This window comes from Perca fluviatilis, chromosome 2 (assembly GCF_010015445.1).
Source record: "Perca fluviatilis chromosome 2, GENO_Pfluv_1.0, whole genome shotgun sequence".
In the NCBI taxonomy this organism is placed as follows: domain Eukaryota; kingdom Metazoa; phylum Chordata; class Actinopteri; order Perciformes; family Percidae; genus Perca; species Perca fluviatilis.
The window spans coordinates 24,247,986-24,272,651 of NC_053113.1; the positions used below are offsets into that span (position 1 = coordinate 24,247,986).

Here is a 24,666-nt window from a genome sequence, read left to right on the forward strand (position 1 = left end):
GGGACAAATACTGTAAGAGAGAGTGAGGGGTTGAAAAAGAGAGTGGTGGACCTGCAGCGCTGTGAGACCGACAGGGAGAAGCAGCAGAGACAAACAAAACACACACAGTCAATCTAAACACACATACACACACACACACACACACACTGACAAGCAGGTAGGCAGAAGAGCGGACCTGAAACTCACCACTTATCACACTCATTCAACCTCATATACTCTTACTCTCACACACTGAGTCGGCAGCAGCAGCAGCAGCAGCATGTTCCGGTGGAGGCTCCCCCAGACAGTGTGTGTGCTGTCAGTGTGTGTGTGTCTGGTTCTTGCATATGAGGAGGATTTTGAGGTCAACTACGCTGACACCTACTACAATGAAATCACAGATGGAGAGACACCAGAACGTAAGTGTTAACCTGTGTGTTAATGATCTGATTAAGATTCTCAGATGGACGTGGGTGCGATTTAATTAAATTGCGGAGCGTGAAATTGATTTCTTGTAGGATTCATGCATGGGGTTGTGTGAAAGGTGAGCTCAAGGCATTGAGATTCATCGTCCCTTTATGTTTAGTCATTACTGACTACAGTGGAATCAACATTTGACATGCTCCTTAGACTGAAAATGTCACACATATACTGTACAAGCAGAGCCTTGAAACTGACAAGTGCTGAACAGTAGTTATTACTAGTACTACAACAATGATATTACCATAAGATGTCAGAGAGCAGAAAAACGTAGAGACGGAGTGGAAATAAAGGAACAGTTGGGGTCAAGTTGTACAGTAGAAGTTGCAGAAAAAGAGAGAGAAAGAGACAGTTGGAGGGTTTGTTGAGTACTTTATATTTTATGGCTAAAAATGCAGCTTTGAACACACAGAAAAAGGCAGAGAGAAGAGATAACACAGACTGTTGGCAGAGACAGAGTTTGTGTATGAGACGAGCAGAATCAAAGAATATGCTGAGCCAGAAAATCAGAGAGGTTTTTTCAGCTGGTGACCGGAACAGACACATATTACAGCATGAATGACTAGTCACCAATCGCAGAAACACTACAGTATATCATTATGAAACCCTTCTCACTGCTGTTTTGGAAGGCATCACTGTTTGTGAGAGAAAAGAATGTGTGTGTACATAAAAGAGAAAATGTGTTTGTGTGCGTGCAATGAGCCCCTAGCATCTTACATTTTGCATTCGTTTGTTGTTTTAAACCCGGCAGGAGGTATAATTGCAGCACCAACAGTTAACAGGCAGGAAACTTTCCGGGCACAGCCTGCAATGTGATTAAACCTGATTGAAGGGAAAAATGTGAGTGGCTTAAACGAATGCCTGAGAATAGTAAAATACAAGTACATGAACTACAGCACTGAAGGAAGAAAAAAAAGTTTGTTTCAGCCTGCCAAGAAAAGGAGGAAGGTGGGAGCAAGAAGGACGAAGAAACACAATACATTCATAACTGGCTTGCTGAACTAAGGAGAAAAAGTGAAATCATGTGAGTTAAATACAGTGTGTGTGCAGGTGTGTGAGGAAGACAGAGAGAGAGAGACACAGATCACTGCTTCTGACCTGCTCATTTCTCGGAGTGGAATTTAAATTAATGAGTGCAACGTGAGAGAGGTCATGGCACATGACCGTTTAAAAAAATGAATGGCAGGCTAAAACGTGTAGCAAATAAGTAAACCCAGACTGTTTTATAAAAGTAGGGGGTAGGTTATACTTCTACTCCATTAAGTCATTCTATATCTGTCTGTTGTTGAATGTACATATATAGTTTGTGTGTACTTACAGATAAATTCCTGCAATCGCTACCTAAAGTCTTTTTAAAAGGCCCATAAATAAATGTAAATGAATTTATTCATTAAAGAACAGTAGAAATACATGTAAAAAATAAAACTAAAGAGTGATGATCTCTCTTAAAAATAAGTAGCAATCAATTCAAAATAAGAAGTAAGTGAAGCAGGACTATTGACTTTACAAGCCTTCAATCTCAGTAGTTTAAAAGTACCAAAAGACTCAAGGATCCAAGCTCATGTCTAAGGTTACATATACTCTCAGTCCGAGATCCATCAGAATCCTTTCTAAACCTCTGACAGACCTGCACTTATTAGTTTGGTAAGTCAGAGGGAGCAGAGTGCATGAACCTTCTGTCTAATTGACTTTGAACCGTGGGGACAGGCAGCCAAAACAAATTCTGCAGTCCTGTGATAATGCCTTTCTAAAATATGTCTGCAGGTATAAACAGATATTTGAGACGCTCAAACGTTAATCAGAACAGTGCTGACACATATTCTCGCTCCCCTTGCTGTGCTTTATCTCTCCCCTACTCTCAGCAGCTATTTTCTTTCTTTTTCTGTGTAAAATAAACATTATTTTCCTTCCTTCTTTCTCCCCAATCGAGCAGGAAGCCTGATGTATTTTGCCGGAAAAGCAAAGTGGTTTATGAGTCAATTGTCCTGTTTCTTTCTCACGTTCTTATCTCTCCCCTAACAACCTCACTTCCTCTTTTGTCCCCCCTTTACTCTTCATTTTTCCTGCTGTTGAACCATCTATAGTTCTGTCTTTCTCCTTACAATTATGCCCCGAAGTTCCTGTCAACGCTGGAGAAATCATAGTATGTTCAATGCAGCACATCTGATAAAAGCTATTTCCTGCTTGCTCTCTCTAAAGCCACACCTGTTCTACCATCTGTTATATAACAACACTGAGCTACAGTAGTTAAACCTTTTTATACTCTGCTAACAAATTCACTTGTCTGCTGGCCTTGTTTTCGAAGAGCAGAATATAAACACGATTACAGAGGAGTGCTTAAGGAGTTTAATTTCTGAAAATTTGTGGAAGAACTGTCCTTCAATCTCTATCCACAGGGGGGCCCGGGAGAGGAAAGGGGGGTGTGGAAGGAGAGACATGAGGCACAGATACTTTGTGGGGTAAAAGGCAATTAGGTACTTTAAAAACCCAGTTGATGCAGTCAAATCTGAACACAGACAGATATGCGTATGACTTACAGGTCACTCTGAGTATATAATTATCTCCTATGTCCATTGCAAATAAACATTAATAAGTTTGCGTATGAATTATAGAAAAAAAGACACTCCTTATACAGTAACTCCAGAACTTGCCTGAGAATCATCATGTTTTCTTCAGTATTAAAGTAATCCAGTTGTCTGTACATCCTAGGGTACATTGCAAACAGGAACTATTAACTAATTCTGTATACTGTTAATGTTGCCCCTTTGCCAAAACGTAAATACATACAGGCTTTAAAGTTGTAACCTAGTTGTGTTTCCCAAACCATTATGGAAATTTTAGTTCCAAAGAGAATAAAGCTAGGAGTTAATATTTTTCATGTTGCACTATCAATATTCTTTTACTTTATAGGACACAGGGGGTGTTGTGGGGTGCAGTTGTTCATCTTATGTTAGATAACTTTTTTCTCTCCCTCTTTTTACCATCCCTCTATCCAGCCACACCGAGTCCAGCCCCCTGCAACTCTCCAGACCTGACCAAATGGGACAAAATCTTCTCCATGCTGGAGAACAGTCAGATGAGGGAGAACATGTTGCTTCAGTATGCAGATGACATTATTAAGGTGGAGATGGGGTCACTGCGTGGAGAAATGCTCAGGTTGGTTGGATCAGAGATCACAGAAATTACAGTCTCAAATGAGATGAAATGAGTTCTCATGGTAGTTGCACAAGTTAAGCTAAAAAAGGTGAATTAAGAGGCTAGGATTGAAACTCAAATGAAATTTAATAATCTGCTACCTTAACCCGTAATTCCGAGGTTTACTACACTGGTGATCAAAGTCTACAACCTTTAAGTGCAAATACTTCCACAGAGGTACTAGTGCTGCAACTCATAATTGTTTTCATTATTCAAATAATTTCCCAATTATTTTCTCGATCGATTAATTATTTGGCCTATACAAATGTATTTATATTACCATTATAGAAGACAAAGAAAACTAGCAAATATAAATATTTGAGAGGCTGGAACAAGTGATTGCCTAATTGATTACTGTACAAATCGCTTCAGCTCAACTTAAGACCAGTATCCCAAATTTATCCCGTTCCTTTAAACATCAATGGTTTTATGAGGGAATCGGGAACCAAGATTGGTTTCTGGAGAGATTCTGGTGCTAAAGTAGCCTTGGTTGCTTAGGGTTGAGAAACTGTTGACTCAGTTGAAAATATTTGATATTGGTCCTTTTGCTCAGGTTTGTAGCGCAGTATGGTGGCACCTGTGGGGTTGCAGTGGAGACAGCAGGAAGAAGGATGGCCTTGCAGCTGGAGGGCCGCCTAAGAGAAACCCTGGAGCGCCTCAAATCCAGAGATCACACTTTTGCTGCTGCTGGGAATTCTGTTGGGAATTCTAACCACCTGGAGGCGATGCTGCAGCAGCTCCTCTCCGCAGCACAAACACAAACTTCCCGACTCGCCAAGCTGGAGACCAGCTGCTTCAGTAGCCCAGGAGCTGGGATGGGCATGAATTCAAAGACAGGATCCCAGCTTCCAGAAGGTGAAGGGGCACGGCTCCGGGAGCAAGAGGTCACATCACAAGAGGTGGCTTTAGACGGGGTGCTGGCTGTGCTGCAAGAGACGAGGGTGCAACTGGGGGAGGTACTGAGGTCATTGAGGCAAAGATACCTACCGGCAGGTGAGATATCCATCTTACCATCAGCAATCTGTGCTCTGTGTCTGTCATTACCTGCTGCTTTGTACATTAAAGTCACGCTAAAAAAATTTAAGAGAATGAGACCCCCCCCTGTCAGGCCTTGCTTCTGAACGTCCAACAACTAATCATGCAGCTTGTGTTCGTCCCAAATACCTTTACCACATAGTCTGTCTATTATGTCTCCAGACATGTCCTCCTCAAGTAGCAAACTATCCTTTTCCCTTAACTTATGTATGGGCCATCCGTATAATGGTCACTTATTGCCTCTTATTTCTGTTTGTTTAAAATTGATTATAAACACATGTTGGTGAGTCATCACACAAGAAAAGAAAACCCTGGTTCAAACTCTCAGCTCAGGTAGAATGGGACTTCATCCATGAATCTAAACCTGACAGAGATTTAACAGTTGACAGATATTTAAAGGGCTATTTAGATGTTTAAAGATAACAACAGAAGCCAATAGATGCATTAAAAGATAATCATAATACATAACTCTTGCTGGACTGACTGTGAACACAAAGTATTCCCAGATTTAAGGCACAACAGCATATGGTTTCAGTTACTCATGTTTACCGTCCATCCTTGAATTAAGCATTGACCAATAACAATGTAAATTTAGAGATTAAGTGATTTAAGGCCGGGACACACCGAGCCGATAATCGGCCGTTGGACAGTCTGGCGAGGTCAGTGACTCGAATCTGTTCGGTGTGTCCCGTGCCATCGTCAGTCTGGGGGGCTGTCGGCGTTCATTTTGGCCAACCTGACATGTTCAGTCGGAGACAGGGCAGTCGGGACTCACCCGGAAATGGCGAGCAGAATGAGCCTGACTAGAGTCGCTCAAAATCTGACAAAAATCTTTTAAACTGACCTTTGTTGAGCTGAAATGAAGACAGATTCAGCAACTGCATGGCCTATTTCTCGCTTAACATGTTTTCAGAAACACGTTTCAGTGAACGATTTTAGTACAATATGAGATCGTATTCTGAACGAGCCGCCATGACAGTCTGGCTTTGAATTTCCGGAGAAAACAAATCCATGTGACGCGTTCGTCCAATCAGCTGCCGGTTTTCATTTCTTGGGCAACAATACAGAGTAGCGCCACCTGCTGCTATGGAGACGTATTACGTTTCTCGGTGTCGGTGTCGCCTCACTGTGTTCCGAGGCAGTTTTTTGGACCTCGGGGACCTGACTGATCATTTCCACTGGCTTTTCTGTCGACGGTCAGCCGTCTGGCTGGTGTGTCCTGGCTATAAGTGTGAGTAAGTAAACCAAGTTTAGTCCCACAAAGGCATCACTCATGTCAGTAAGACAACTTAATTTCCTAGAATGAATCAAATAAAAAAACAGGATATGTTATACTGTATGACTCATCTAATGCATGTACACACACAAATGCACACATATCTTTATAGTCCAGAAATGTAAATCTGGCCTACATACAGAGCAGAGGGAGGTGTAATCATTAGCCACTCGCCACAAAAACCACACCAAAGCACCCTGGGAAATCAGAACCAGTTGGAAACCATCAAGAACAGACGCACACACACCCTTTTTCACCCTTATCTTTTAAGTGGCAGTGACCTGACAGAAATACAACATCATTATTTGGTATCCACAAGAGACCAAGAGAGAGAAAAGGAGAGAGAGAAACTAATGGAGATGAAAAATGATGACAAGAAAACAATAGAAAAGAGAGTGAAGAAAAATGGGCTGGGTATGAGTGTGGGGTGTCGGTGGGCAGAGAGTTTACATACAAAAATTATTAAAAAGAGAGAAAAACAGGGAAAAGAGTTAAATGAAGCTGAACAAACCAATGAACCAGATGACTCAGAGATGGAGACGGTTGCATTGGTGGAGCAAAAAAACCCTCAAATGATTCATGATCTCATCACCTGAACGTGAACTGAGGGGAGTGCACCGTATGGCTTAACGAGCATTTCCAGTCTGCGTAGCGACATTTATCCATACTATGCAGCAAAGTGTTCTAATAAAAGGTCTGATCTCCCAATGCATCAGTCCAACTACAAGTCTAGATACTTTTAGCTAGCTTTATATTGGTTGTCCTCATATTTAACAGTGTAAATCTCAAGTAATCTGCATTGCAAATTCAGTCTCATTTTCTCAACATTAATCTTTTCCCCCAGGGTTAAATTTTGGGCCTAATTATTTTCTCAATTTATATGCACCTACCAGGAAACATCATAATCAAACCTTCAAAATCTCACTAACTTTATCTCCCTTTAAAACTGAGCAAACATAAAATGCAAACAACAACCTTTGAGGACATCAAATGTTGGTCAACTCAAACCTTTCTTTAGTTGAATAATAATGATTTCCAAATTATTATATGCGATCCTGCAAACCACTCTTATTATTATTACCAGACATCACTCTAAAATGTATTCTTGATGATTAGATAGATAGATAGATAGATAGATAGATAGATAGATAGATAGATAGATAGATAGATAGATAGATACTTTTTTCATCCCGAGGGAAATTTTAGGCATCCAGTAGCTTAGACAACCATAACACAACAAACACACATACACACATATATTTCACATACATAAAAATCACTCACAGAAATTGAATTAAGCTCATCATCAGCTCTTTTTCACTTTCTCTGTAAAGTTCTTTGGATCAGCTATGTTGTGTTTGAGATGCCATATACATAAAAGTTGATTTGACATCTGCAGGACGTATTATTAGCACTAAATGTGACCCATATCTCTGAATAGTAATTTTAATTTAATAGTGCTAACCTAGTAGCCTGACAAGCCAGACCCACATCAAGATAGGTCTGGGAACTCACCATTGATGGAGCTCAATCTGAGGGGCTGGATAAACGGTTGTCTTTCAAATTCTCTCTGCACACAATATGATAGCGCTACAACCTACCAGAGCAACGAAGAAGGTAGATTTCTAGGCTACTAACCTAGTGCACTTTTTTTCAAAACTCTGCTGTTGTTAGTCTCCTAACCAGGTTTGCTCATTTGAAATGCCTTAAAGCTTTAGTGCGTAACTTTTTGATATTAATGAAAGTTTGTTACATTCAAGCCATTGCCAAATGAGGTGCTACAAAGCTAATTAAGACCATCAGCTCCACACAACTCTCTCTGTATTCTTCAGTATGGCTATGTTCACAAGACTGTATCGTCCGGTGTCTTTCCCACGCAGAAACTCGAGTGAAGATAATTACCTCTTCTGAAGAGTCCATCGTGTTGTTTTAATCCTCCGTGTCCTCCTTGCATACTAGCAACTGTGTGAAGGAGGGTGGGGGCGGTGCACGGTCATGTATGGCTTGTATTATGTGGAAGCGCATTCCTCATGGGGGTGGCAGAAACTACGCACTATAGCTTTAAATCTTCTGTGACCACTAGGAGACATTGCTTGCTTTGTTTCGAATATTTTTATGACACCCAGCAACTGTTTAAGATTGACAAAGATTGAGAATTAGACTTGAAAGAATAAATCACCAATACTGAAAAAATGAATACAACAACGTATTCAACAATGAACACCATCACGTCTTCTTGTTGTTTAGGTTGTGAGATGGCGCTGCTCTTCCCCATGCGTTCCCGACGAATCTACACCTCCGTCATACCAGATGTCCCGCTCTCAGTCTCCTCTTTTACTGTCTGCATGTGGGTGAAGCCGACCACCGTCTCCAACAAAACTGTGCTGTTCTCCTACGGAAACCGCCGCAACCCATATGAAATCCAGCTGCTGCTCGGTCAAACCTCAGCGCTCTTCACCATTGGAGGAGAGGCTCACCTGGTGGAGGCACAGGGTGTTGTGAACCCAGGGGGCACATCAGAGTGGATCCACTTGTGCGGGGCTTGGTCGTCTGAGCAGGGCCTGGCGTCCCTGTGGGCAGCTGGGAAAAAGGTGGCCTCCACACCCGGAGTGGCTGAGGGACATGTCTTACCCGACGGAGGCTCACTCCAGCTGGGGCAGGAAAGGAACGGCTGCTGCTCTCCATCTCCAAGCGGGGTGGCAGGGTTTGAGGGAGGGTTCGATGCCAAGATGGCGTTCACAGGGAAGATGACAGGAGTGAACATGTGGGACAGGGTGCTGTCAGAGGAGGAGATTTCCCAGGTGGCTTTGCAGGAAGGCCAGGGCTGCAAGCAGAGGGGGAACATGGTGGCGTGGGGAGTGACGGAGATGGTGCCACATGGAGGCGCTCAATTCATCAACTGATTCATATTGCTCGTGGTAAAAATTAGCATCAGCATCATAATCCTCATGGTGAATATCAGCAACATCGTAATAAGCTTTCATGCTGAAACTGAGGAGAGCAACTTAAAAAAGTAACTGTTTTTATTATCTTTGCCCATATAGTTAAATGTCTTAATTATTATGATATCATCATGAACATTAATGCTGCAATGAACTTTACCAGACATGTGCAAATGAGAGAAAGCCAATGCTGTGAGAGACTGAAGTTTACTTTTGTAACCTTTGAACTGACACCATAACACACACACACACACACACACACACACACACACACACACACACACACACACACACGTACATTCAGCTTAGAAAACTTGTATTGTAGCAGAAGTGCTGCATTAACCAAATACTCAATTAGACTGCAAAAAAGACAAAGAGTCTTTTGTTAATGTGAACGGGTTCTGAGCCAGTAAACAGAGTAATCACCAGACAGCCATGCAGGAGAGGAAAATAAGAGGTCACAGACAATTACAAGAGATCTTGTAACTGTAGTGATGTAGTTTTTAGAGTAATGATGCATTTTCTCTCTTTCTATCTTGATTTGTACAGAAATAGCCGGTGCAGTTAATCAATAATCAATGCAAAACCTGTTGAACATTAATTTAACAAAATATTTTGTTATCTACCTTTGCAGTCTTTTAGGTACAATTATTAGAAGTTATAGATTGACTATCATTCACCCCCATTACAACTGAAAGCAGAGGTACCATTCTAATGTGTTAATAATGTGTTGCCATGTGCAGTGCAACATATAATGTACGAAATACGTGTGGGACCGAAAAACTGCGTGTTTCCATCTCAAGCATGGACAACAAGCAACTCTAGGAACAGCTTATTTCATTCTCATAATCTTCTTGAATTTGTGAAAGCTTTTTTTAAGACCTTACATTTCCAAACGTGTACTCATCAGTGTTTACATTTATATGAGTTGCTTTGTTAGTTGTTTTTTTGTCAGTAGTTCTCATTTAATTTTAGGGTTGTATATGTGTGCCTTGTTTTTTAATACTGCATAAAGTAATAGGAGTAAAACTATTATATATTTGTATTGTGAGATTGAGTTTTTCTTTTAATTTGATAAAAGAAACTGAGGACAATGTTTACACACTCTAATCTTTATGAACTAAGTTGTCTTGTATTATACTGTAAAAAGCTTTTGTTGTTCTTTTGAAAAGGTGAAACTGAATGTATTTTGTACATACATATATTTTGCATAACATGACTGGATGAATAGCGTGAGGTATGAATAAACATTTCAAGTTATAATATTGCTCGCTAAGCAGTGTCAGTGTTTTTCTGACATTTCAAAACCTAAAAGACCAATTTGACTATTAAGTCTGCTTATGGCTATATATATATATATATATATATATATATATATATATATATATATATATATATATATATATATATATATATATATAGACTGAACTTTTTGACTTGCATTTATCCATGCACACACTCCCACTCACCGATGGCGAAGGAGCTACCATATGTTTGCTTGTTTAAAGGCACTGCAATATTATTTGAGGAAAGAGTGATACAGCAAAAGTATTGAAATGTTAGAAAAAATGCACGTTTGACACTGGCAATACATCTGCAACTGTATCCAAAATATATGGAGGCTAACATTTAAATGAGTTCTTACAGCAGGAACAAGCTGATATAGCTTGATATTGTTGTATAGAGATTCTTCCAAACATAGAGGTAATTCAAAGTGCTTTACATGCTGTTAGGAAAAGAAATGCATTACATCAACATCAGCTTTCCCTTGTCATGTTACCATCTAGTATTGAGAAATAATTGTTTTTCCTACACAAGCCTTTGATTTACATTTATAATAAATTGGGGCAATCATTAAAACCGTACATTTGGCTCCATAAATAATGTAACAGGAAAAAGTCCAAACTCTCAAAAGAGAATTTCTGCAAAGTTTGAATCACACAAATTATGATATTGTAAACATGCAATATAAATTTCAAGACATAATGCCATAAAGATCCTTTAATAAAATATATTTAATATCCTGTTGATTAAAATAATCTGACAATGACACTGAAAATACATCTGCAACTGCAGACAAATAACATGCAAGTTGTTTTGCAGTTCACACACATGCTTACAGTTTACTGAGGCACATCCTGCTAGGTGCCCATTAGTGAAATGTAGCAGGTTTCTCCTGCAGCTACAGCCTCTGCAGAGTCTCCAACTGTTTCTGCAACTGTCACCTGCTGTTACGAAATGGAACGTCACCTTTCACACCGACTCCTATCCAACCTACCCACCCCAAACGGTCTGCCTTTTCTTAACCTTACAAGCCAGAGCACAGTAACTACATATGTTTCGCAGTAGGGGAGCTAGAAAAGACATATAGCCTAACTTTGACGGATGACACATTCCAAAGTTCAGTGTTACCTTAAGATCAGGTTTTACTCTTGGCTCTAAAATCCTTATTGGGCCAAAGCAATGCCATATGTTTCTGTGTGTGTGTGTGTGTGTGTGTGTGTGTGTGTGTGTGTGTGTGTCATCTGATAATGACCAAGTCCTTACTGTAGCAGGCTATAAAACCTTCATGCTGTATCCTGCTCCAGGCTTCCTGTAACTAGTAAACATGTACACACACATTCTCATAAAGCTCGCTACACACTGAACTGACAGAAATACGACAAAGTACAAAATTTAGCCAACACATTGCCTTCCACAGAACACAGAAATTGGTAAAATTACTGAAAACAGCCATGTGGCGACCCCAGGCTTTAATAACAAACTTATAGTATAAACAACACACACACAAACGCACAGTCTATCCATCCTGCTAGCTTGTGTAACCAACTCATCACACCCCCATCATCAACATCACCCGAACCCCATTACATCAGCTTACTTTCTGAACAGAGGGGCTGCTGGGAAAAAGAGAGGTCATCTGTTATTGCTTCTACGAGCTACGTGTGTGTGTGTGTGTGTGTGTGTGTGTGTGTGTGTGTGTGTGTGTGTGTGTGTGTGTGTGTGTGTGTGTGTGTGTGTGTGTGTGTGTGTGTGTGTGTGCAGTTTGGCATGCGTTTGTAGTCTTGTGTTTATGTTGTGTTGTGTTTATGTTGAGGTTTCAGGGGAAAGAAGTAGAGGCTTGTTAAAGAGGCAACATGAGGTTGAAATGTTCAGAGCACAGTAGATGAGTCTCAGCAGTGGGTTGCAGTGGGGGGTTAAAGATTTTAAACTGCCTAGGCTGCATTAAAAAGTGCCCAAGGAAACATAAATCTGAACTCACTTTAATAAAGCCCTCAAGCAAACCTTGTTCACTTTCATCCTCTCTCCACTCTCTGTGTGTGTGTGTGTGTGTGTGTGTGTGTGTGTGTGTGTGTGTGTGTGTGTGTGTGTGTGTGTGTGTGTGTGTTTCATTCCAGCTCTAATAAGGCCCACCATCAGTTCATCAACCCCTGTCAAGCTGGATCACAGCCACTGGAAGCTTTACTGTATATTTGCATATACCTTTCTATCTTTCCCATCTTTTCCTCCTCTTTCACCCCGTATTTCTCTTTCTTCTCTCTTTTTTATATCTCATTCTCTCTAAGCTCACAAACAAGGCCAGGTTTCAGTGTGTTAGTGTACACAAGTGTCCCGAAGTGTGATATTATGTGATAACTTTGGGGAGGTCATAAATCTATTGGAAAGAAATTTCAGGGTCAAAGTTCTGAAACAAATGACTGTATCGCCCCTGACCGGCTGACAAGCAGGAATTTGATCATGTATGTTGACTACATGTAAACGTTCAAAAGAAAACACTTAAAAAGGACTGAAACAAGTGTGGGACTTCATTTGCTTGTCTATTTTATCAAATGAACTGACTTTGACTTTGGCGTAACACGAGTGCATAACTCGTTACATTAGAACAAGAAAGTTGGAAAGGTTGAACAAACAATATCAGCAACTACCACAGCTGAGTGTAATAGCTTGTCAATTAGGTAAACTTGCAACCAACCAAGTTTACATTCAGTGATTCTCTCCAAAACAAATTGTGTCTAACAAGCATACAAACAACAAACATTTATGCATATAAATTTGTGTTTGGTGGATTATTTCTCTGTGGTAACAATGCTTTTTGGCAATACATCTTATACCGTTGGAAAGCCTGTTTAGTTCCCTTTCAAATGGTGCCCCATTTGTAAGGAACATGCATTTGTGGGATTAGCAGCAGCGCTCTCGCTCTCGCTCTCGCTGAGTATGTGGGTTGCGCCCATGAAAAATTTGCCAAATCTTCTCTGCCAGTGCCAAACAGCTTATTCTGCCATTGACTTGTTTGGTGGATTGGATGATTGAAGTTGGAAGAAACAAGACATATTGGCAATTTAACAATTTATTCATTTCACAAACAGGAGCCTCAGTAGCGTGTGGAAGAACCATACACAGCCACGACAGCCTGGCATCTCCTCCTCATGCTGGTCACCAGCCTGGTCACACACTGCTGTGGGATGGCATCCTATTCTTCAACCAGCATTTGTAGCAAGTCAGCCAACGTGGTTGTGTTGGTCACTCTGGCACGACAAGCACGCCCAAGCTGATCCCACAAGTGTTCAATGGGGTTGAGGTCAGGCCATTCCATCCTCTCCACTCCCACATTCTGGAGGTAGTCTCTGATAAACCCTGCCCTGTGGGGACGAGCGTTGTCATCTTGGAGGATAGAGTTTGGTCCCAGACTGTGGAGATATGGGATGGCCACTGGTTGCAGAATCAGGCACCTGACTGTCAGCACCTGGGGGTACCAGAAGCTCAAAACAAGAGTCAATAGCAACAGCAAAGAAAAGCTATTTGGCATTGTCAGAGACGATTTGGCAAATTTTTCATGGGTGCAACCCACATACTGAGTTCTGCTGCTCATCCCACAAATGCATGTTCCTTACAAATAGGGCACCATTTGAAAGGGAACTAAACAGGCTTTCCAACGGTATAAGATTTATTGCCAAAAAGCATTAGAAATAATCCATCAAACACAAATTTCCTTACTTTTTGTTTTAAGTTTATATTTATATTTCTTTCTTCGCTCACTTGCATGTGTATCCTCATGTTCATGCATAATACAAACAAAACAGGGTCCTACTTGTAAAAGTATTGCTCCATAGTGTCACTAGTTGTCAAAACATTCACAGTATACCTTAAATTGAGTAATATTTCCAAAGAAAATCACCAAGATGACCCATAAAATGAATAGCTTTAGCTGATTTGATGTAATGACTTTGTTTTTCTGGAGAGAAGTTGTGGTGTTTGTTTCTTTAGAGTCAACATATGCATCTTAATGCAATTCCGACTTCAACATTAAGCCGGCTGCATTATGCAGGCTCTTGTTTTAAACACAGTACCCAAAAGGAAAAACTAGTTTTTTTAGTATCATATATAGCTACTTTTAGAAAACCACCTGCTTTCGGTTTTTCCATTGGCAGGGTATCCACCACAGGCAGGCTCTCTCTATTTTCAGCCACAGTTTTATGAACCAAAAGGTGTAAAGTGTCTTCCAACTATTTGATGTTCAAAGCCCAAACCCTGTAGAAACTTCAAATAAACCAGATAGCAGAGAGCCACTGTGGTGGGCGCTACTCTAAGGCTGCGTGAGGTGATTAGCACCATGTGAGACCTGAGGGGTAAACAGATCTCCATCAGACAGTGGTAACAACGACCCTTTAGATACCTACACCACACTAATGAGCTTGAAAAGCATTTGTGTTGAAAAAATGGGTAAAGGGCAGAAAAACGGTTTCAGAGAATAGCTTTCTTTAACCACTGACCTGAGGTCAGCGTGATTCCCCTCTCTGACTTTAGCTGCTATGAGGGGAAGTAAGTCCTACTTACATGGAACGTGTACCTCCTCACACACTGTAGCTAGATTCATAATATTTGGTCTTTGGCATAACACGTTCTGTTAGCTGTGTGAATTGCAAAATCTATGTGGGATAAGCGGAAAAGTTGCATCAGCTCATGAAAAAATTAAGAATTGTGGACAAGATGGAACAAGAATGTACACAGCAGTGTGGCAAATAAACGAAAGCAACAAACCTGCTTTTAATGTTTTGGTCAAAAAGTAAGGGCGTTTTCACACATACCTCGTTTGGTCCGGACTTTCGGACTTTTTAGTTTGATCCGAACCAAAATTAAAGGTGTGAAACCTCCCCCGGACCACGGTCCGATTTTGGTCCGACAAAAAGAGGTGGTCTCGGTCCGGACCAAACTGAACCATGGTCCGGTTCGTTGATAGTGTGAAAGCATTTTTTGGATGGTTCGGACTTTCGGACCAAATACAGGAAGCTCTGGCAGGCTCTCCTCATGTTACAAGAAGCTCCTTTAAGGAATAGCTCGGTGCTTAGTGAGAGAGAGAGAGAGAGAGAGAGAGAGAGAGAGAGAGAGAGAGAGAGAGAGAGAGAGAGAGAGAAAGAGAGAGAAAGAGACGGTAAATGCGCTCAGAGCAGACAGCTGTCGGCTATCAGAGCAGAGAATACATCAGCAGTTTATTTGTTAAGTGGTAGTAAATGTACAGTGTAGGGTTTCAGTTTGTCTCTGAATAAATGCTCCAGAAAGAAAGTTCCCGTGTCTTGCTTCTCACAACAAAACAAAAAGAGCCGCGGCAGTAGGGGAGAGCAGCGGTCAGTTGAATAGCCTAAACTCGGACCCAGAGAGAGGATACGAGAGGACGGGGAAGCCCGTCAACAAACCAATCAGTTCTAAGTATCTGGAGACGCAGCTCACGTATGTGATGACGGCAGGACATAGTTTTGTCACGTATAGATCTGTAGTGCGCTTGCAAAACTGCAGTGTGAAACCAAAACTTACCGGATCAAATGTATACAATGTAACAAAAACATGAACCTTGGTACGAACCTTGGTTCGGACTTTCATGTGTGAAAACGCCCTAAAGTAGACAAATATTGAACCAAGTTCAACAAAATGTTGTAATGTATTACAGAGACAGAAACAAGACAAACTGCACAACACAAAGCGTCAGTTGTCCTTTCCTCCTCACAATAACTACGTTTGAATTTCCAGGATGCATCAAAGGGCAATCAGGAAAAAGATGATTTGCAGCAGCTGTTATTTACCATCATTATTATCCTCAATGAGCTGGCAATCATTATAAAAGCAGCTCATGATAGGATAAGACTGTGGTTTGCTATACCACGATTGCAGATTACAACAGTAATTCATTTTTCTACTCCAGTAAACCGGCTGATCCCATTGTTGCAGGTCTGCTAACAGCCCTCACAGTAAGAGCATAGAAGTTTTACTTCTACAAGCGAAACCACAAATTAACCATTAACAACTACATAAATACCACAACGCCTATGATTGCCTTGTTAGAAAATAATTTTCTTACAAAGTGTGTAAGAAGATCTGTATCTATCTGGGCCAGCGCGAACTAAGGAGAGGAGAGGAATTGCACTGCATAGCATTGAACTTGAAAAGGGTAAAACTCACTTATTTTACCATTTCTTAACAGCAACATCTAGTGGGCTATCAACGCACAAGGATTAAAATATGCTCATCCAGATGCATTTCTGTGCATGTTTGTTAGTATGTGCATACAGCATCCTTTTCTTTGTGTGACAATGTGTATGCATGTCCTACCTCCCAGGACACTGAGCGTTATGGCCTCTGTGTGTTCAGCCAGCAGATCAGCCTTGGCGATGGCAGCCAGGGAGAGATAACTGGACATGTTCCTGCTCAGCTCCCTGTTCCCTCTCTGCAGGAACCGCACCGCTACTGGGACAGCCAGCACCATGACCGAAGGACAACTGTAGTTCTGAGGGGACAAAAGAAGAGAGGAGGTTGAGGAGACAGCAATTGTCATACGTTCAGGGAAAGGAAAGAGGGCATTAAGGGCATTGCCAAACACCCTTTAATATTAACAGTTAATTAACAACTATTTTTTTCTGCTTTATGAAGATCCAGACAAAAAGCAGCGGCAACAAATACACTTTCCTCAAGCAGTACAATGAGTGCCAGAACGATTAAGACGACACATTTAAATTGCTTATATTTACCCTGTGATTCAAGTATAAAGGGAAGTGTATTTGAGGATGCAAACACATGCAGCAGTTTGTCCCTGTGAACGTTTACATAAGGAAGAAGAACGATTTAAAATGCACTAGCACCCTCAACAGGACAGACTGCTGATACCATGTCTGCTTGAACAGGCACGTGTTCAAAGATGGAGGAAAAGAGACTGCCAAACGAGATTGCCCCTTCAAGGCTATTTTAAATTGTAACATTTAGATTTAGATTTCTAAGACCCTCAGCAGTAATTACATAACTTACATTAGCTCCTTTTGGATATGTTTCATGATGTATCATTAATCTGCGATGTTCACTGCACCCCTCCGAAGTTATAATTCATCCTCATGTACCCACTTTCAAACTTAACCTTCATTATCTACTTCTACTTCAGAATACCAAGAATGCCTTTCAACCTGATGTTCACTGTTGATGTTTTAGAGAGTTGAAAAATTGTAGTCTTTTACTTCTGTCACACCGTTATTCCGTCACTAGATGGCAGTGCAAACAATGTATCCACAAAGATGTTATTCAGTCCGGACGATCCATGAAATCAATCTATCAATCTACATGACATGACATTCACTGGATCGGCCCTAATTTTAATCTAATCATACAGTACATTTTTATACCAGGTTACTTATGAATGTACAAATGTATTTATCTGTCCGGTCTCTCTCTCTTTGATCTTATTAGGGAGAGTCACATTAAGCATCATCAAGCACAGCCCAGATCAGGATCCCATATAGAAAAAACACTGTAGATGCCATCATAAGCCAGAAATCTGTGTGCGTGTGTTGCGCACAAGCAGTGAGCTTATGAAAACCTTTCTTTCTGCAGTCTGTTGCTTACTTTTTGATCCCCTCTGTGGGAGTTTCAGCGAAAGGCTAAGAGTGTTTGTGCATCTGTAGATTCAAAATTACAGGAAGACAAAGAGAGGAGAAGAGATCAGATAAGAGATAAAGATAGTCGGAGGGGAAAAGAATGTAAGAAAGAATAAATGAGACAGGGCAAATAGGTAGAATAAAATCAAGAGGAAAACAGATTGAAAGAGACAGAGAAAGAAACAGATTGAAGAGAGAGAAGGGCTTTCCTGATAACTGTTAGTTAAGACATTAGAGCCTGGAGCTGCTGTCAGAGCTGTCAGAACTTTTAGTCTCACCTCACCCCTATGTGTGTGTGTGTGTGTGTGTGTGTGTGTGTGTGTGTGTGTCTTTCCTCAAGATTCACGATGGTATTAAGCACATTCCCAAAGGAAATGGAAGGAGGGAGAGAGGGAGAGAGACAGAGAGAGAGACAGAGAGAGAGAGAGGGAGAGAGAGTCCCTTTTCTCCTAATCATTGTTTTTTTCCCTCTGAGATATTGAATAGTTTTACCTTGTCAAGCCTCTGAAAGTTTGTAAAGATGAAAAGAATCTAGGTTTTAGAGGAGAAAATCACTCATTGGTTGAACTGATAGACATATTCCACCTGTGACAAGAGGTGAAACACCCAGTGCTATAGTGGTGTCTATGTAGGTGGGTTTACTCTGGCTTCTATCAAAACATGATAAGCTTAGAAAATATTATACACTGTTATAGATTAAACTACCCAACAGTATATGAAATAGTTATAATTAGCTCTACCTTGACCACCACCAACAACAACAACAACAACAACAACAGTAAAATGCTAACTACACATTAATGCATCACTGCATCTGCAAGATGTGTACTAACCTATATGATAAATCCCCCTGTCCAAAGGTGGATATAAGCTGTTTATATGTGCCACTACACCAAATCTTTTTTTTCATACAGACCAAAACACTGAATGGCTGTATCACATTATAGGGCTATTTTGTATGATAACATTTAAAATGCATTGGCCTTTTCTCCCCACATATGTGCAAAGGTGTGTACTATATGTGCAGTTTGTGCTTCAAGTAAACAAATAGAGAAGTACTTATTAACACTACAAAACAATGTCTCGTGTGCGTGCATGCGTGCGTGCATGTGTGTGTGTACCTGCAGGATACAGCTGGTGATGTCGGAGGCTATCTTGGCATGCGGTGTGTCCTCGGTGTTTTCACCTTGCGGGGTGAGGTTATGTTCAAGACACGACTCCCACAGTCCCACCAGCGCTGTGCTGTGTTGCTCGATGGAGCCTGTCTCCCTTATGGCCGTGGTGATGCGCGTTATGCAAATCTCCACCACTGCCTGGTCATTGTCATTGGTCAAATAGTCCTGTCAGACAGCAGATGGTAAGAGGGTACAAAATTAAGGATACAGTGATAAATGAAGGACAAAAAGATGAATTATAGATAAGAACATGAATAATTAAACTCACATTTGCCTTGTAATATCTTGGATAAATATTATCTATGTGTGTTGGTTTCTGCCTGCTGACCTGTGAGCAGGAGATGGTCTTGATCTGGTCCAGAGCCTGAGACAGACAGGCTTCGATCTCTGTGTCCTCCAGAGAAAACAGATCTCCCGCTCTGGACAGATCCCTCTGCCCCAGCACCTGGCTGAATAGCTGGTGCATTCTGGTCCTGGTTTAAGACTCCTTTCTGACCAGTTTGGGACGGATGCAGCCCAGTTTAAGAACCCTTAATTGTGAATAAAAATATCCCTGACATAATGATCAAGGAAAGCTAACTGTTGAATGCAGTTTTCAACCTGGTGGGACCATTTAAAGAGTATGCAAAGTCATCTGCATTGTGATCACCAAAGAGTAGAATGTATGCTTCTAAAATGACAAATTTTCAAGCACCATTATTTTCGGCATTCTGGGTCCTGTGAATGCACTCTAATTGTTAAAATGACTACGAGACATAATAGAGAACCTTACTAATATTTCAAGAATGATTAATTGAGTGGATTTTTTTCCTCTTCAGTAAAGTCCAGGATTAGGTAAGTTGGACAAGAGTGGACAAGTTTGGCCCGAAGTTGTTCTGGGTTTGCCTTAGGCCTGTTACCATGGAGACAAGGCATATTCTGGAGAAGGCAGTCTTTCTACAGCAGAGTCCTAAAGGAGAGAAGGGGAAAGATAGATAGGAAGATAAAATTAGCTAAAGAGAGAACTAAATGCAGAAAATTAAATATTCTGGCAAGAAATAGATTGACAGGGGTTAAAGCAAGAAACTATTTGTGAGCCTGAAATGCTGCCCTGGAGGTGCCTGAGAACTTTAAGCCCTGGATTGAGCAGCTGACTCTGAGAAAATGGAGTAGTAAGTAAGTATGAGTGGCTGTATAAGGTTTAATTAGGGATTCCTTAGTTTTTCTGGTCTCAAGAAACAGACTTGGACAACTTGGATAACCAAGAAACAGAAGTGGATGCAAGTCAATATTAAAGAAGTAGGTCAACATTTTTGGAAGTATGCTCATACAGTATATACATGAGAATTGATACCACTATAATGTCTGTACATTACATATGAAGCTACCACCAGCAGCCAGTTAGCTTAGTTTAGAAGAAACAGACTGTTAACTGGGGGAAACAGCTTGCCTGACTCTATCCAAAGGTAACTTCTCATCTAGCCTAACTCTCAGCAAGAAAGCAAATACCATATATCCCTAAATGCTGGTGGTGCTTTGCTTTCAAACAGGCTTCATGGGAAAATGAAATTCAACAACAATGTGATGTTATCTTAAAAATATCTGCTCAAGCACTCTTACTACTGTCCTCCTCCATGACTCCTTGGTAATGTGTGACAAATCTGCTACAAAAATCATACATACTTACCAAAATGTGCGTGTGAAAGGGCAGTGGAGAGTTTTACACACACACACACACACGCACGCACTCACGCATGCATGCACTCTAGGAATGTGTGACTACAGTTTACAGTTCACAGAGGTGTTTGCTTAAACTGTGCAGCCTCAGTGACATTTTCGGTAACCGTCTGTGGGTGAAGTTGTATTGTTTATCCATACATTGTGGTGGGTTCAAATTAAATGTATGACCCATGTCGCCTAAAAGGCTAGAACAGTATTTATATAGAGAATCTTCTAGTTCAAGTTTTTGTTGTATTATTAATATGCTTTTCAGTATTTATTACAATACAATAGTTCATAATGACAGAAGTTCAATGAGAATAAAGAGTCCTTTGCCTTGAAATATTATGAATGGAGTCGCAGTTGTGGGTATTCAAAGGCACTATGTTAACCATTATCACTGTTTCTGTAAACCTCAATTAAACATTAAACACTATGGGGAACGGAAAGGGCAGTGAGGACCACACACACACACACACACACACACACACACACACACACACACACACACACACACACACACACACACACACACACACACACACACACACACACACACACACACACACACACACACACACACACACACACAATCTATCTAAGCTTGTTTCTAAAACTGTGTAATATCTCTGACTATCTGTCCTCCCACACAAAAACATAAACACATACACTCACACTGCATATTACGGTCTTTACAGAAAGTAGAAAATACACATTCTTTAAAGCAGCCTGTTTTTTGCCTCCTTTCAGAGGATGAGCAGCTAAGCATATGTATCTGTGTCATTGTCTGCTTGCTGCACCAGCTTTTCTCTACAATCAGACGTCATCTCGTCCTCACACCATTTCTCTGAAAGTCACATTGGAGCTATCCCAAGCTAGACCAAAGGAAGGCACGAAGCAGAGCACTTAGGAGACTGCTGTCTCCCTTGCCAAGCCGCTGATGGCCATGGAAACACGCCTATTGCCAGGATACCACATCAGGAATTCTTATTGGTCCGAGCAAAGCTTCTGGGACCAAAACAACAAAACAACCATGAACACAGAGCAGAGCAATTTATCTGTCACACACAGATAGAGTCACACACACACCTACAGTATTATCCTTTTTGTGTAGATCAACAATCTATTTCTGTGCATGGTTGGAGGTACAGTATGTGTGTCGAGGGGTAGCTGTCTAAGAAAGAAAGGAAGAAAGAAAGCAACAAGATAAGAAGAAGAGGCAGGCGGAGAGAGATGGAGATCAGAGAGATACAATAGAGAAAAGAAAACAACAAAAGAAACACCAGTAGAAGAGGAGGAATGAGATTTGGACACACACCCAGAGCACGAAAGAGAAAGGCAGAGAGCAACAGAGGAGCTGACAGAGACAGAGAACCAGAGAAAGAGAAAGCCAGAGGTGGATAATGTTTCGGTGTCCTGAATTCCCTGTGTAACCTGCAGACCTCTCATATACTGAGCTTCCATTATTCTACCTGAATGCCTCACTAGAACTCTCACACACACACATACACACACCCTCGCACATTTACACATGCCATCCTCTCGCTCTCCTCACTAGTAAACTGTTGGGTTTATTTCCTGTGTCCATTCCTGCTCCTGCCTGTGTGCATGCAAGTGTGTGTGTGTGTGTGTGTGTGTGTGTGTGTGTGTGTGTGTGTGTGTGTGTGTGTGTGAAAGCAAAAAAATGGGCCTACGGAATTTTAGTTCTTAAGCAATCAGCCAGTTTCTATTAATCACCCAGCTACGGCTCAGAAAGCTCAGGAATGCAGCCTTTAAACACACACACACACACACACACACACACACACACACACACACACACACACACACACACACACAACACACACACACACACACACACACACACACACACACACACACACACACACACACACACACACACACACACACACACACACACACACACACACACACACACACACACACACACACACAGTTAAAGACATGTGCAGTAGCTTGTTTCCACCTGTACTTAAAATGTTTCCCAATTAACTGCACAGCACATTTGAGTTGCGGTTTTCATCCTTCTGCAAATACATAAATTCTTCCTCTGAAACTCGACTGGATGTAAAGCTCTAGCAGGCACCCACATGTTGCAGGGGAGCTGTGAGTGGGCCACTGGGGGAGGGGTGACGGGGCAGTGTTTCCCACAGGTTGAGAATTTACTTGTGGTGCTGGGTGGCATGGCGCAGGATGTGACGGCGAGGCATGTGATGGCTGGTTTCAGTAATAAACAAGTAAAACAAAAAGGTTTATTAACTATTTATTGAAAACAGAAACAACATTAACAGATCATTTCGAAAGAAATAACTAAAACTAGAAGATACGGATGAAGTGTAGCTTATGATGTGCTTTGTCAATTAAATCTGGTTGGTTTGTCATAAATTTTATGGTTCAGCAGATAAAATACCTGATTACCCTGAGCCCAAATGTTAGGCTATATGTATTAACAACTTAACCTTAAAACCATAGCCTACTATGATCAATACAGAAAGTAACATGTTACTCTAAAACCCAACACTGTGCGCACGCCATGTCTCCTCCTAACTCTTGTTAAATCATATTACACTAAGGCTATCCAAAGTTAATTATTGTTCATTTTGTTTGTTATAGATCATGGTTTATTTTTTAAAGTGTTAGGATCCTAATGAACACGCTATTTTGTACTATAACGTTACTGTAACGGTATAGTACAAAACAGTTGAATTTATGATAAGTTCGGTTCAGTGTCAGTCAGACACTTTTTCTTCTTTGCTTTTGTTAATAATTTAAGTTGAGGGGATATTTGAGCTGTTAAAGTTTTTTTATGTCAGCCCAGAAAGCTGAAAATATACTGCGCTAATCAATTAGCAGAGAAGGTGCTGTCCGTGAAAGGGCGAGACTTATTTCAATGTACAACGCTGAATAATTCTATATAGTTTTAATCAAATAAGGTTGGCTTATTTCTATGTTGAGCAGCATGTTCATGAAGCTGATAGTGCACGTAATACAATGATATACCACTGATGCAAATCAACAGGAATCATTGCTTTTTCTGCTCTATTATGTTTACGTTTTATGTGGGTAGGGACCCATATTAGTTACTGTAACGGGCCCCCAGATGCTTAAGACCGCCGCTGCCGTTACACGTGTCCTATTGCACTCATTAAGATCTCATCTGAACAGATATCTATCATTCAAAAACTCTGGATTGTAGTTTAAAACTTTTACAGCCAACTTAATAAAATGTTGTTGGGCTTGAGTCTATAATTACAGTTTATGGGTACGGGCACAGAGACAAAGAACGGGAACAGGCTCAGTTAGTGGTTAGCTCCAGTTAGCTCCAGTTAACTTCATTATAAAGATCATTATAAAGGCCTCTAGCGGATGACACTGCCAGGACGAGGGTGAATAACCAGACTGATAGATGTTGTTCTGGCTGCTTTCACAGCGGTGTGGCCGCAGTGTTTTTACTGTTTATCAGTACAGCTAATCCCACGGGAAGCCACAATACTACAAGCAGCATGCTACTACTAGTGGTGGACAGATCGATCCAAATATCGATACCAACATTGGTATTGATCAGTACCAGTGTAATGAGATCGATACTTTAGTTTCAGTTTCTCTCCAGTAGGCACTGCTGCGGTTTCATCAAAGAGCTGCCTGTGTAAGTACCGCTCCTGTCACAGCTCCTCCTCCCCCCTCTTGTGATTTGATGTTGTACTGTCATGTGACTCAGCGGCGCCGGGCAAACAAGCAAGCAAGTAGCCAGGCCCGGCGGCGCCCAGCAGCACATACACACAAGCAGGACAGAGACGGAGCAGAAGAATGGCAGAGAGGAGAGCAGCGCAGTGTGGCTATATTTCCAGGCCAAAAATGAGTTGTAAAAAGGCTGTAAGATAGATTGGTAACACAACAAATGTATATATGAAAATTCTGTCCTGGGTTTTAACTTATTAATAATCCAAAGATAA

At 41.1% G+C, this 24,666-nt stretch overlaps 2 protein-coding genes across 5 annotated transcripts in view; one reads left to right on the forward strand and one right to left on the reverse strand.

The window, feature by feature from the left end:
- The window catches only part of veph1 (ventricular zone expressed PH domain-containing 1), a 90,365-nt gene that overhangs the window by 56,515 nt on the left and 9,184 nt on the right, over nt 1-24,666 (reverse strand). For 3 of the 4 annotated variants that reach the window (XM_039825785.1, XM_039825802.1, XM_039825778.1), the window contains exons 2-4: nt 19,263-19,943; nt 18,941-19,159; nt 16,510-16,684 (exon numbers count right to left, since the gene is read on the reverse strand). In XM_039825785.1, the coding sequence (XP_039681719.1) occupies nt 16,510-16,684; nt 18,941-19,159; nt 19,263-19,460 (592 nt within the window). In that variant the 5' untranslated portion in view covers nt 19,461-19,943. The remainder of the gene's footprint in view (nt 1-16,509; nt 16,685-18,940; nt 19,160-19,262; nt 19,944-24,666) is intronic. The other variant, XM_039825795.1, reaches the window with a different exon arrangement.
- Nucleotides 23-10,175, forward strand: ptx3a (pentraxin 3, long a). Its single transcript, XM_039825810.1, has 4 exons — nt 23-398; nt 3,456-3,615; nt 4,208-4,647; nt 8,213-10,175. The coding sequence occupies exons 1-4, from the start codon at nt 260-262 to the stop codon at nt 8,866-8,868; spliced, it is 1,395 nt and encodes a 464-aa protein (XP_039681744.1). The 5' UTR covers nt 23-259; the 3' UTR covers nt 8,869-10,175.